Raw genomic sequence first — 13,499 nt, forward strand, 5'->3', positions numbered from 1 at the left:
AGAATTAGAAATGTGGGGCCAGCGCTGAGGCGCAGTGGGTTAACGCCCTGGCCTGAGGCGCCGGCATCCCATATGGGCGCCAGTGCTAGTCCTGGCTGCTCCACTTCCAATCCAGCTCTCTGCTGTGGCCTAGGAAAGCAGGAGAAGATGGCCCAAGTGCTTGGGCCCCTGCACCCACATGGGAGACCCGGAGGAAGCTCCAGCTCCAGCCATTGCAGCCAATTGGGGAATGAACCATCGGATGAAAGATCTCTCTCTCTCTCTCTGCGTAATTCTGACTTTCAAATAAATAAATAAATCTTTAAAAAAAAGAAGAATTAGAAATGTAGGGGCTGGCGCTGTGGCATAGTAGGTTAAACCTCTGCCTGCAGTGCCACCATCCTATATGAGCGCTGGTTCAAGTCACATCTGCTCCACTTCTGATCCAACTCCCTGCTGATGACCTGGGAAAGCAGTGGAAGATGGTCCAAGTCCTTGGACCTCTGCAACCACATGGGAAACCTGGAAGAAGCTCCTGGCTCCTGGCTTCGGATCAGCCCAGCTTTGGCTGTTGTAGCCATTTAGGGAGTAAACCAGCAGATGCAAGACCCCCCTCTCTTTTTCCCTCTCTCTGTAACTCTGCTTCTCGAATAAATAAATCTTAAAAAAATAAAAAGAGAATTAGAAATGTAAACATCTTTCAGAGGTTACTTTTTGCACAGGCAATTTCAGAACAACACGGTCAACTACCAAGTAATCAAAAGATCAGGTTAATCATAACACTTCATGCCTCCATTGTATCAGTTAAGGATTACTAATGCAGCAGCAAATGGTGACAGTATAACAGCAGATATAAAAATGAGATGGAGAATGTTTAGGTTTGCTATTTTTTTTTTTTTTTTGACAGGCAGAGTGGACAGTGAGAGAGAGAGACAGAGAGAAAGGTCTTCCTTTTGCCGTTGGTTCACCCTCCAATGGCCGCCGCGGTTGGCGCGCTGCGGCCGGCGCACCGCGCTGATCTGATGGCAGGAGCCAGGTGCTTCTCCTGGTCTCCCATGGGGTGCAGGACCCAAGCACTTGGGCCATCCTCCACTGCACTCCCTGGCCACAGCAGAGACCTGGCCTGGAAGAGGGGCAACCGGGACAGAATCCGGTGCCCCGACCGGGACTAGAACCCAGTGTGCCGGCGCCGCAAGGCGGAGGATTAGCCTAGTGAGCCTCAGCACCGGCCTAGGTTTGCTATTTTAAGTGATCAAAAATATTTTATTTTAAAATTATAGTTTGAGTATATGCTTGTCAAGCAATTAAAAACAAATACAGAAACATTTTCTTCAATAATATATTTAAATATTACCTGTGAGAAGAATAAAAATGAAATTAAAAGTACCTTTATGTTTAAAACATTATGGAATGAAGCTTTTTGTAAAATTTAAATAAGTTAAAGAGGAAGAGACACACAGAACTCCCATCCATCGGTTCACTCCCCAAATGCCTGGATTGGTCCAGGGTTGGGTCCAGAGCCAGGGCTGGGACTCAATCACTTGGCTATCAACTGCTGACTCCCAGCGTCTGTGCTGGCAAGAAGCTAGAATGGGGAGCTGGAATCAGGGCTTAAATTCATGCACTTCATATGGGATTCCGGTGTCTTTACAAGCTTCCCAACTACCACGCCAAATGTCCACTATGGAAAAAAGCTTTCTGAGAGGACAATTTACATCATTATTTAAAATTCTGACTCCAAAACTCCATTGTTTGTATCTATCCAACATCCATACACTGGTATATGCACAAAGATACTCATATCTTTTGTTTGTAGTCAGAGACCTAAATTTCTGACAACAGGAGAGTCATTAAAAAATTATGAAGCATTCAGAAAGTGAACACTTACACAGCAGTTAAAAAGACATACTACATGGGGTGGGGGTTTGGTACAGTGGTTAAGTCATGGCTTGGGTAACCTACATCCCCCACTGGAGTGTCTAGGTTTGAGTCCTGGCTCTGTCTCAGATTCCGGCATCCTGCCAATATACAGCCTGGGAGGCAACATGTGATGGCTCAAGTACTTGGGTCCCTGCTACCCATGTGGGAGGCTCAGACTGAGTTTCAGGACTGTGACTTCAGCCTGGCCCGACTCCAGCTGTTGCAGGAATTCTGGAAGTGAAACAGTAGATGGAAGATCACTCTAATAATAGATAAATACACAATTTTAAAAAATAAGGGTTTACTATAGTAAAAAAAGCAAAACAAAGACTATGTACACAACCTCAGTCTGCATAAATAAACCTAGACAGCATGACATGTGAGGATATGTATGTATATAAAGGTGTGTGAAATCTTAGGAACATCCTTAAGAGGGTCAGTCCAGCTCACCTTACACTAAGCACATGCTATACTAGTGCTCCAACTGTTTATAAACAATAAAGCTGACCGGCGCTGTGGCTTAACAGGCTAATCCTCCGCCTTGCGGCACCGGCACACCGGGTTCTAGTCCCGGTCAGGGCACCGGATTCTAACCCGGTGGCCCCTCTTCCAAGTCAGCTCTCTGCTATGGCCTGGGAAGGCAGTGGAGGATGGCCCAAGTCCTTGGGCCCTGCACCCGCATGGGAGACCAGGAGAAGCACCTGGCTCCTGGCTTCGGATCAGCGAGATGAGCCGGCCGCAGCGGCCATTGGAGGGTGAACCAATGGCAAAAAGGAAGACCTTTCTCTCTGTCTCTCTCTCTCACTACTCACTATCCACTCTGCCTGTCAAAATAAATAAATAAATAAAAAATAAAGCCACTTGTTACTTGCATAATTTGAAGGGACAAAGTTTTGTTAATCATCAAAAAATACTCTGGGGAAGAGAGGTGATCAGAGTAATAAATCAAAGATAAATAAATTAATTAATTTGACATAGTTTTTAAAGCATTATAATTATACTGCATAAATTCATGACTCTAAGGATAAAGTATGAAATTTTATGGATAGTTAAATTTGTGATGCATGTACTGATACAAAAAGGAATAAATTATACATTTAAAAAGTACTTTTTTCAGGGCTATTCATCAAAATAATCTTCTCAAAGATTGTTTCAGCCCACAACAGCCAAATCATCTACTTTACCTCAATGATGTACTTCTCCAAAGACTTAATATCTTTGAGAGCTTCTGGATCTTGATGGATAACCACAATTTCTTTCAAAGGATACTAGGAGAAAAAAAATGGGAAACTCACTAAGCAACCAGTCCTCTAAAGTGTAGAAAATATAGAACATTCAGTGTTTATTGGATTATCAAGCTCCAGACCAGTCAGCCTGAACTACTATGAAGTCATTTCCACTCTTGTAGGGAAAAAGTTATGCTGCTGTTGGAAGCTCTCTATATTAAGAAAGCATTCCCAAAACACAATTACTTGGGTAAAATCCAAATAAAATTTCAAACCTTTATTGGGATAGTTTTGCGATCTCGGATCACTCGCCCAAGTTCAATCACAGACTGCATTCTGGACACTGCATTCTCGGTTTTCTTGTCAATCAATTCCTCTCTGGTAAAGACAGGAGTATGAGACAGATTAGATTTAAAGGGAAAGAATCCAAAACTATTGGCATGCTTAAGTGAGGAAGGAAGCAAACTAGAGAAGGGACAGCATGGATAGGTATCCTTGGTCAGGGCACACAGCTAGCTTTCTGAGGTGTCTCCAAGGGGCACGCCCATAACCCACCTGCCAGTTATACAGAGGGCTCCACACTGAGCATCCTCCTGTAGCCCAAGAAGCCTCTTATCACTTCAGGTGGGAAAACAAGGTGTGTGTTTGCGGGGGGTGTACAGCAGGGAAAGGCCTGCTTTCCATCTTCCTTCCCTGGGAGCTGGGGCCCTCCCTGCTCTGGCAACCCACTTTCCATAGCCCAGGTAAAGCTTATCTGCACTTGATTCCTACCGAACACGAGGCAGCATGAGGTAGTGGATGCTGAGTGTGTCCTTATCCTGGACAGAAACTGGATCAATCAGCATCTTTAGATTCTGGTACATCAATTCAGTGAGAAATGGTGTATAGGGAGCCTGTATGAGGACAGAGGACATCATGTCACACATAAGTAGCCATCAACTAATCTCATGCTGAAAAACAGCAATTCAACATTTCAGAGAATGGTACAGAAACATGCACACATACCCTATTACAGAGAAATAACCTTATGTCTATGAAGCATAGCAGCAAACCCACGGCCACAGGACCAAGAGCATCTCTGGACTTTTGGAGAACAGTAACAAAATCAGGACCCTCTGACCAAGCTAGTATGTCCCACACATCAGAAACCTCATTTATAAACTGGAGAAAATGCCACCTGCCTCATGGGATGAAGGTGAATGAGGTCATGCCAGGAAGGCACCATGCCCTGGACTTTGTCTGAGGCAGATTCTTTTTTGGTGAATGTTCAAGAATAAACAGAAGGTATTTAACATTATACTGAAGTATCAGAATACGATATAAGGAATTAAAGCTGGAGTCTTTTCACTTGTATACAATTAACACTTGAACTGGTAGGAGCATATTTCAAACTATTGCACGTACATTTTCCTCTCAGTGTCAAGTTAAAAAGTCTGGATCATGTTCATTCAGTCAGATATAAGTTGGGAACATAATTCAGACAATTATAGCAACTCACATTAAGACAAAGTATTCTTACCATGAAGTGTAGATCCTTATCTAGATGTAAGGACCCTAACCTATACCACCAGTAATTAGAAGAAATAATCTAGTATTTGCATTATGAGTTAATATGGTATCTGAGGAGGCACTAGAGAGTTTTAATACTTCTACACAGAACCCAGGTAAGTAGAGGATGTCCACAGGCCACAGGGATTTATGCAGGAGACTCTCACCATCAGTCTGCACAGCGAAAGCAGGACACTAAACAAAGTCTCTAGGGCCATAACACAATCTTCCAACCCATTTTCACCCTAGGGAAGAAAAAAGAAACACAAATAATAAAACTAAGTGTTTATCATAAAAACAAGTAAGTTTATTAAAAAGAGACAACCCACAGAGAGTACACAGAAGGAGAAATAGCCACGATCACCAGCCACCTGAGCTGGAGCCATTGCAGGGGTCCAGCAGAGAAGCACAATCAGGCTGGGATGTGTGTCTGCACCCCTCTGACAGTCTCTCCCAAGATGGAGTAGAAAGAGAATGACTGTGGACCTGGGAGCTGAAGAATGACTGTGGGCCTAAAGGTTCAGGGTACAATGGTGGATTCACACCCAACAGAAACAGATGCTAGAAGAAAATTTTAAAGTATCTTTAGGTAAGATTTACTATCTTTAAAATAAAACTATTTATTTGGCTCACTCCCCAAATGTCTGTAACAGCCAGGGCTGGGTTAGACTGAGGCCAGGAGCTAGGAAATCAATCTGGGTCTCCTATGTGAGTGGCAAGGACCCAAACAGTTGACTCAACATCTACTGCCGCCTCCCAGTGTGCACAATGGCTAGAAGTTGGAATTGGAAGCAGAGCTGGGACTTGAATGCAGCCTCTCTAATATGGGATAGGGGTGTCCCATGCACCTGCATGGGAGACCAGGAGAAGCACCTGGCTCCTGGCTTCGGATCAGCACAATGCGCCGGCCACAGCGGCCATTGGAGGGTGAACCAACGGCAAAAAGGAAGACCTTTCTCTCTGTCTCTCTCTCTCTCACTATCCACTCTGCCTGTCAAAAAAAAAAAAAAAAAAAAGATTTATTTATTTATTTATTTATTTATTTGAAAGGCAGAGTTAGAAGAGAGTTCTAAGTCATTTTGTGTATTTTCACAACACAATTTTGGACATGTCAAATTGGGAGGAAAGTGTCAGAGACCACATTAAATTGAGAAGACCTCTTAAAATTAAAAATAAAAATAAATTTGTGTTGTGAAAATACACAAAATGACTGAGAACTTTATGTCCCCATCTATCAAATGATAAGAACTAAATGCAAATGGAAAAGAAAAAGTTTCAAAACCCGAGAGCATCCAACTGTTCCCATTATCCTCTAGCTCTCAAACTTCAGATACACCTTGCCTCTCCGACGAGCTATCTACACTTACCTTTAATCTTCTGCGGTTCATCCTGACATACCAATTGGTCAGAATATCCACAAACTTGACCAGGCGAGGTACCACGGTATACAGCCTATAGGCTAAAAGTAAGACAATCAGTCAGGCAGCAAGTCTGTGCCAGGCTTCAGGAGGGGGAGGGCCAGACACAAGCAGCCCCTCTCCTATGGGAGCTTCCATTCATTCAGTTAGGGGGCACGGAAAACCAGACAGAAGCACACACAAACAGCTCACTTATTGATGATATTATTTGGCTAAAAGGTGTTTCAGGTGCATACAAAACCGCCCTAAGAGACACATATGAACTCTCACTGGCCAGTGGGAAAACCTAAACCCAGTACGTGTGGCTCAAAATCCAAAGAAGCTCTGGGATGTGCAGTGTACATGGAGTTGTGTGACAAAAGCCCGGTACTGCAACTAAAGACAAATAGTTCAAATTAGATGGTAAGGGACGTGGCATAAGCCCGTGGTTCTCAAACAGGAGCAATTTGGCTGCTAGGGGTCATTGGCAATGCCTGAAGGGATGTTTTGGTTGTCACAATAGGGAGCTATGCCGATCCGAAGCCAGGAGCCAGGTGCCTCCTCCTGGTCCCCCTTGCGGGTGCAGGGGTCCAAGGACTTGGGCCATCTTTTATTGCTTTTCCAGGCCACAGAAGAGAGCTGGACTGGAAGAGGAGCAACCAGGACTAGAACTGGTGCCCATATGGGATGCCGGCGCCACAGGCAGAAGACTAACCTAGTGTGCCACGGCGCAACCCCTTACCTGCTACTCTTGAACAAACACACGCAACAAAAAGAATAAGACCAAAAATAACACCCAATGTGTATTAATGAAGAGTTCAGTGAGTGTTAATGAGGCTCCTGGTATAAGCTTACAAGGTGAGAAAGTGCAAAGGGCAGGATTGCTTTCTGCTGTGGCTCACATACTCCTACATGGATGATTTCAGTGACCAAAGTCTACTCTGTGAAGAGAAGTTGCCGATGTAAATTCCTTCTAGGGTTCCCTCAACCTTTCACCAAGGAAGCTCCAATCTCCTGTGCTGAAGCTTCAACTCTTAGAGAGCATATGAACCCCAGTATGACAAGCATGATACACACGGGGGTGCCACAGCTACTGCTGAGGCTGCAGCAGTAACTGCACACACCACAAGGACGCCACGGTCACTCCGCGGTGCTGTCACTGCTGGTGCTGACAGGCTGGCAGTGCAGGCATCTGAACCCGGCAGTCTAGGTCTGAGGGCTGTCTCTATTCAAACGTTCGGCCTCTCCCCACCTCTCCGCATGAGACTACTGATTTCTAGTTCCCAGGCAGACGAAGCTCTGGCAGAACTGGTGCTAAAAGATGGCAGGCAGGGCCTCAGGCAGCACCCCCATCAAGTCCCACCCACTGGAAGCACAGCTGTGAACATGTCAGGGAGAGTGTGGTGAGCTCCCAGTGCTGTCCTTCCCTGGATAGCAGTCAGCCTCATCCACTCCTGTCTGTCTTCACTCCAGTTAATCTGACCAACTTGATGACATGATCCTTACCCATGTTCAATGGGGTGGACGTGTCCTTTCACGGAAGCTAATTAGCAAACATTTTGTGCCAAATGTGGTGACTGATTACTCTAGGAGTGCCACGGGCTGAGCTAAATGCCAGCTATGTTCCTGGCCAATAGGGTCAGCGTGGGCAGGTTAACCTCACCCAGCCTCTCTTCCTACTCTCACCGTGACTTAGGGCCTCTGCTTGCCTGCTTTACCAGAGTGTCTAATAGACAATATTTATATAAAACAGTTGGCAGATAATAAGATACTCAGTAAGTAGTAATTGTTGCTAAAGCATTTTTAATTATTTTAGGTATATTTTACTGTTAAATAAGCAGTCCCTATCCATTCCAGAAAAATTACAAAATTCAGAAAAGCAATAATGAAACAGACATTTCTTCCTATTCCTACTATTTGCCAACGTGAGTTTATGGTTTTAGGCCGAGGTTGGGAAAGCAGATTAGGTAGGCTTCCCCAAGGCTGGAGCCCGACAGAACCATAGGTCCAAGTGAGAAATTCTAGAAACTAGATTCTACAACAGGGAGCCTTAACAAAACTATTCTTAGCTATTGTGCTGACTCTCTCAAAATTCCAAGTGTATGAAGAACAACTATTAAATACCAAAAGGGCCAGAGATAAAGAGAATGGCTAGTCCTTATTCCTGAGGACAGCTCAACAGACTCACCTGCCATTTCAGACTCAAAGAAGGCCACAAGGGACTGCATGAAGGACAGGATCCACCGGTCTGTGATGTTGGGGCTTTCTTTGATTGTGCTCTCATTGTAGAGGAATTCCTTTTCTTCTTCCTAGGAATGGATAGTTAATGAAATATTTGGACAGAGCTATTAAGAGAGAAATAAATTCATTAAGTTTCTTAAAAGCAAAGAATTCCAAAACACGAAAAAACAAACAAAAACAAAAACAAAAACCCCAGATCCCAATGGCAATGAAAATCTCTGGTTTTGAAGTTCTGGCAAGATGGTGGCTAAGTGGTCAGCACTGTGGCACAGCGGGTAAAGCCACTGCCACCTGCTCTACTTCTGATCCAGCTCTCTGCTGTGCCCTGGGAAAGCAGAGGAAGATGGCCTAAGTCTTGGGGCCCCTGCACCCATGTGGGAGACCTGGAGGAAACTCCTGGCTCCTGGCTTCAGATTGGCATAGCTCTGGCTGTTGTGGCCACCTGTGGATGGAAAGACCTCTCTCTCTCTCTCTCGATCTCTTTCTCTCTCTCTTTCCCCCTCCCTCCCTCCCTCCTCCCTGCCTCTGTCTCTCTGTAATTTTGCCTTTCAAACAAATAAATCAATCTTTTAAAAAAAAATGGTGGCTAAGTAAGATGCTTGGGTGATTATCTCCTCACAGACTCCACTTTGAATGTCTACTCATGTACCAAGTCACCTTCACAAGAGCCATGGAAGCCACGTGAGATTGCAGTGTTTGGTTTTAGTGTAACAGAAACGTACTCAAGAAAGCAAGTGGGAAAAGAGTTGCCTGTGTCACGTCTCCCCCAGCTCCAAACACCATTGTGGGAGAGATGCCTCAACTCCTGCTTGGGGGAATGAGTTTGATTGAATTTAGACCTTAGATTTGAAGTTCAGCACCAGGCCTGCCGTGACCAAAACAGGGCTCAACAGGGCTCCACGACCCCCATATCGAGGCCCATACTACAGACAGACTTTGGGCCCTCCCCAGCCTAGTGGCCAAAGGACTGCCTCCATCACCCCTCTCCTAACACTCAGCACACAGTGGAGCAAGGCTGCAGCTGCAGGACAGTAAAGCAGCAAAGGGAAGTCTGGACCTTGCCTTAATCTCAGAGCCATTGTGCAGCTGTGAGACCCAGCGCCTGACTAAGTCTAATGGCCTCTAACCCCAGGCCAGTGCTAGCAGAGGTAGCCTCTAGAACTGCCCCAGCACCAAAGACCTGCACTGTGGTACGACAGACTGCTTTAGGTGTTTATTACTGCCAGCGTCAGTGCTCCTGGTGAGGACCCGAAACACTCTACAGGGCTGGTGAAATCCAGGTGTGACCACCTAAAGGCCACCTTTATGATCCTTCCCAGCCTTGGGAAGACAGCAAAGAACCAAGGGACTCTAAACTGGGACTCAGTGTGGGATTAGTAAAATCCACACTGGGCAGATACTAATAATTCTAAACTTGATGTGGCTTAAGGTGAAGACCTGTGTCCCAGAAGGATGAACACTTTTCAGTGTGTACCACCACCCACCTCACAGGGGCCTGGTATGCTTCCCCAAGACGACACAGGGCCTGGGAGACCCAGGTGTGTCCCAGCTTAGTACCAGCTTCATCATGCTTCCCTCAACCATGGGCAGACAGCAGCAAGCTACAGGACTGGGCTTTGGGACTTAGTGCCAGCTACCAGCTGGTAAAACCCAACACCGTGCAGATCCTAATAGTCCCCATTTTCAGGCCAGTGCCAGTAGATGAGCTTTTGGACCTGCCCTGGTGTTGGATGGAGACCTGTGGCTGCAGCTGCTCTGACTTACACCCCAGAGAGTATCACTTGTGGCTAGTTGCAGTGGCCTCAGGCTGTGAGTCCATCTCACAGCAGCAGACCACAGAAGTGTGGGCTTTGGTCCAACCCCGGTGCTGCCCTGGTCTGGGTGGCTACAGTCTCTAGGTATGACCTAGTACTGTGGCATCGATGGCCATAGCAGTGGGCATCTGAGGCCTCTTTTTGGACAACTTCCTGGTTCATTTTGAGCAGCAGACCAACTGTGGGTCTGGGACAAATCTGAGGTCAAGGTATCATTGAGGCAGTGACAACACACGGGTGGCAGACCTGTGGCAAGTGTCCGCTTAGGGTGCCACCTTATTATCTGCAGCGTCAGATAAGTGAACCACTTAGAATTTTTGGAAAAACAGTGAGAAACAAAGCCAGATTACAAAGAATGGAAAAAAATAATCTTTCAATGCACATATGGTGACAAGCATCAAGAACTCTCAGGGAAATGACCTTGCCCAGTGAACAAAGTAAGGTACCAGAAACCCATCACCTTGGATCAGAAAGGTCAAATATTCATTCAAGAATTTAAAAAGAGTTATTTTAAGGAAACTCAATGAATTTTAAGAGAACACTAATTTAATACTCTCAGAGACTTCGCAAAGAAATGGAAAGTAATTTTAAAAGACAGATTGTGGTATTTGGTGTGATGATATAAGATGGTGCTTATGATGCCCGCCTCCCATATCTCATGCTCCTCATCCAGCATCCCCTGTCTGGGTTTGGGTTTTGACTCCACCCCTGATTATAGCTTCCACACTCTGGAAGGCAGCAGTGATGGCTCAAGTAGCTGGGTTTCTGCCACTCCAGTGGGAGATCTGTACTGAGTTTTTGGCTCATAGTTTCAGCCTGGCCCAGCCTGTTGTGAGCATTTGGGGAGCAAACCAGCAGATGGGAGCTCCCTCTGTCTCTCTAATTAAAACAAAAACAAGAAGAAGAGCAAGCTATATGCTGCTTGCAAGAAGCTCACTTCATATCTAAGGGCAGGCATAGATCGAAAACGAAAGGATAGAAAAAGATATTCCGGGGTTGCACTGTGATACAGTGGGCTAAGCATCCCATATGGGTACCAGTTTGAGTCCTGACTACTCCTAATTCCGATCCAGCTCCCTGCTGATGGTCTAGGAAACAGTAAGAAGATGGTCCAAGTGCTGGGGCCCTTGCACCCACAGGGGAGACCCAGAAGAAGCTCCTGGCTTGCGATCAGCTCAGCTTTGGCCATTTTGGCCATTTGGGGAGTGAACCAGCAGATGGAAGACCTCTCTCTCTGTCTCTCCCTCTATCTATAACTATGCCTCTCAAGTAAATAAATAAATCTTTAAAAGCAAAAAAAAAAAAAAAAAAAAAAAAAAAAGATATTCTATGCAAATGGACCCAAAAGAAAAGCAGGAGTAGCCATACTTATATCAGATAAAATGGCTTTTCAATCTAAAGCAGTAAAAAAAGAAGATTCTTCTAAACACATTTTTAAAAAGATTTACTTATTTATTTGAAACACATAGTTATAGAAAGAGGGTGGCAGAATAGGGTAGAGTTGGGGATAGAGGGGGTGAGAGAGAGAGAACGCGTGAGTGAAAGTGAAAGCAAGGTATCTTCACTCCACTGATTCACTCCCCAAATTAACTGGAGATGAGCCAGGTCAAAACCAGGGGCTTGAAACTCCAATATGGTCTCCCACGTGGGTAGCAGGAGCCCAAGTACTTGAGACACCTTCTGCTGCTTTCCCAAGCATATTATCAGGGAGCTGGATCAGAAGTGAAGCAGCTGGGACTCAAACCAGAGCTTACATGGGATACTGGCATTGTGGGCAGAGGCTCAACCTACTGTGCCACAACTCTGGCACCCCAAATACATTTTTGAGGTCAGCATTACCTTGATACCAAAAAGAGACAAGGACAAAAGAAGAAAGCTACAGGCCAATATCCTTGATGAACACAGATGCAAAAATCCCCAACAAAATACTAGCAAACCAAATCTAACAACACCTTTAAAAGATTATTCAACATGATCAAGGGATTCATCCCACAATGTAAGGATGGCTCAACATATGCAACTCAGACTGCTATAATCCAAAAGTTTACTTTTGAAATTTATATTTATTAAATAAGTTTTCTATTTAGAGAAAATAATTTTACCTCAATAGATGCAGAAAAGGCATTTGATAAAATTATCTTTCAGGATAAAAACACTGAACAAATTAGGTACAGAAGGAACATACCTCAGTGTAACAAAGAACATGTGTAAGGAGCTTTTAGTTACCATTGTAGTGAATGGGGAAAAGCTGAAGGCTTACTCTAAGACCGGGACAAGCCAAATGTACCTACTTTCATCACTTTTATGCAACGCTGTTCTAGAAATCCTAGCCAAGGCAATTAGATAAGAAAGAGAAATAAAAGGGCATTCAAGTTGGAAAAGAAGTCTGTCAGTGTTTGTGACATGACATGATCTGACACATAGATTTCTATATATAGAAACTCCCAAGGACTCCACAAATATTACTTGGATAAATGAATTCAGCAAAGTTGCAGGATGCAAAGTAAATATACAAAAAAGTAAATTACCAAGAAAGTGATTCACTTCCAATAGCTATAAAAGCCTAAGAATAAAGACTAAAATAAAATACCTAGGAATAAAATTAACCAAAAAGTTGAAAGAGTTCTACATTGAATACTATTTATCACTGACGAAAGAAACTGAAGAGGACACAAAAAAATGTACATGGACTGGAAGAATCAATAATCCATACTACCCAGAGAAATTTACAGATTCAATGCAATCCATACCAAAATACCAATGATATATTCACAGAACTAGGAAAAAATATGACTAAAATTTGTGTGGAATCGTAAAAGATCACAAACAGCCAAAGCAATCTTCAACAAAAATGACAAAGCAGAAGGTTTTATTTAGAACACATTGCACAGTACTAGAATAAAAACAGACATATTAGTCTAAAAGAGCAGAATAAATATCCTAGAAGTAAACTCACACATTTACAGCCATCTGATCACTGATCAAATTGCTAAGAACACACACTGGAAAAGGGACAGTCTTCAATAAATGGTTCTGAAAAAAATGGATACCCATATGCACAAGAATGAAATCAGGCCCTAATTCTATGTATATAAATCAATTCAAAATCAAGTAAACACCTAAATTTAAGACCAGAAACTTTAAAACCACTACAAGAAAAACATTTAGGAGATGCTGTGGAACATTGGGACGGGCAAGGATTTTTTGGATCAGACCCCAAAAGCACAGGAAAAAAAACAAAACTAGACAGACTAACAGGATTTCATCAAACTAAGGAGTTGTTTTTTTTTTAACATGGCAAAGGAAACAATCAGCAGAGTGATGAGATAACCTCATAAGGATAAGAGAAAATATTTGCAAATTATACATTTGAC

At 43.9% G+C, this 13,499-nt stretch overlaps 1 protein-coding gene across 2 annotated transcripts in view; it reads right to left on the minus strand.

The window, feature by feature from the left end:
- IARS1 (isoleucyl-tRNA synthetase 1) overlaps positions 1 to 13,499 on the minus strand; it is an 85,709-nt gene that overhangs the window by 28,207 nt on the left and 44,003 nt on the right. For both annotated transcript variants that reach the window (XM_062208485.1, XM_062208486.1), the window contains 6 exons: positions 8,259 to 8,379; positions 6,041 to 6,132; positions 4,841 to 4,918; positions 3,897 to 4,018; positions 3,401 to 3,503; positions 3,084 to 3,167 (listed from right to left, as the gene is read on the minus strand). In XM_062208485.1, the coding sequence (XP_062064469.1) occupies positions 3,084 to 3,167; positions 3,401 to 3,503; positions 3,897 to 4,018; positions 4,841 to 4,918; positions 6,041 to 6,132; positions 8,259 to 8,379 (600 nt within the window). The remainder of the gene's footprint in view (positions 1 to 3,083; positions 3,168 to 3,400; positions 3,504 to 3,896; positions 4,019 to 4,840; positions 4,919 to 6,040; positions 6,133 to 8,258; positions 8,380 to 13,499) is intronic.

Source organism: Lepus europaeus, chromosome 12 (genome assembly GCF_033115175.1).
Source record: "Lepus europaeus isolate LE1 chromosome 12, mLepTim1.pri, whole genome shotgun sequence".
In the NCBI taxonomy this organism is placed as follows: domain Eukaryota; kingdom Metazoa; phylum Chordata; class Mammalia; order Lagomorpha; family Leporidae; genus Lepus; species Lepus europaeus.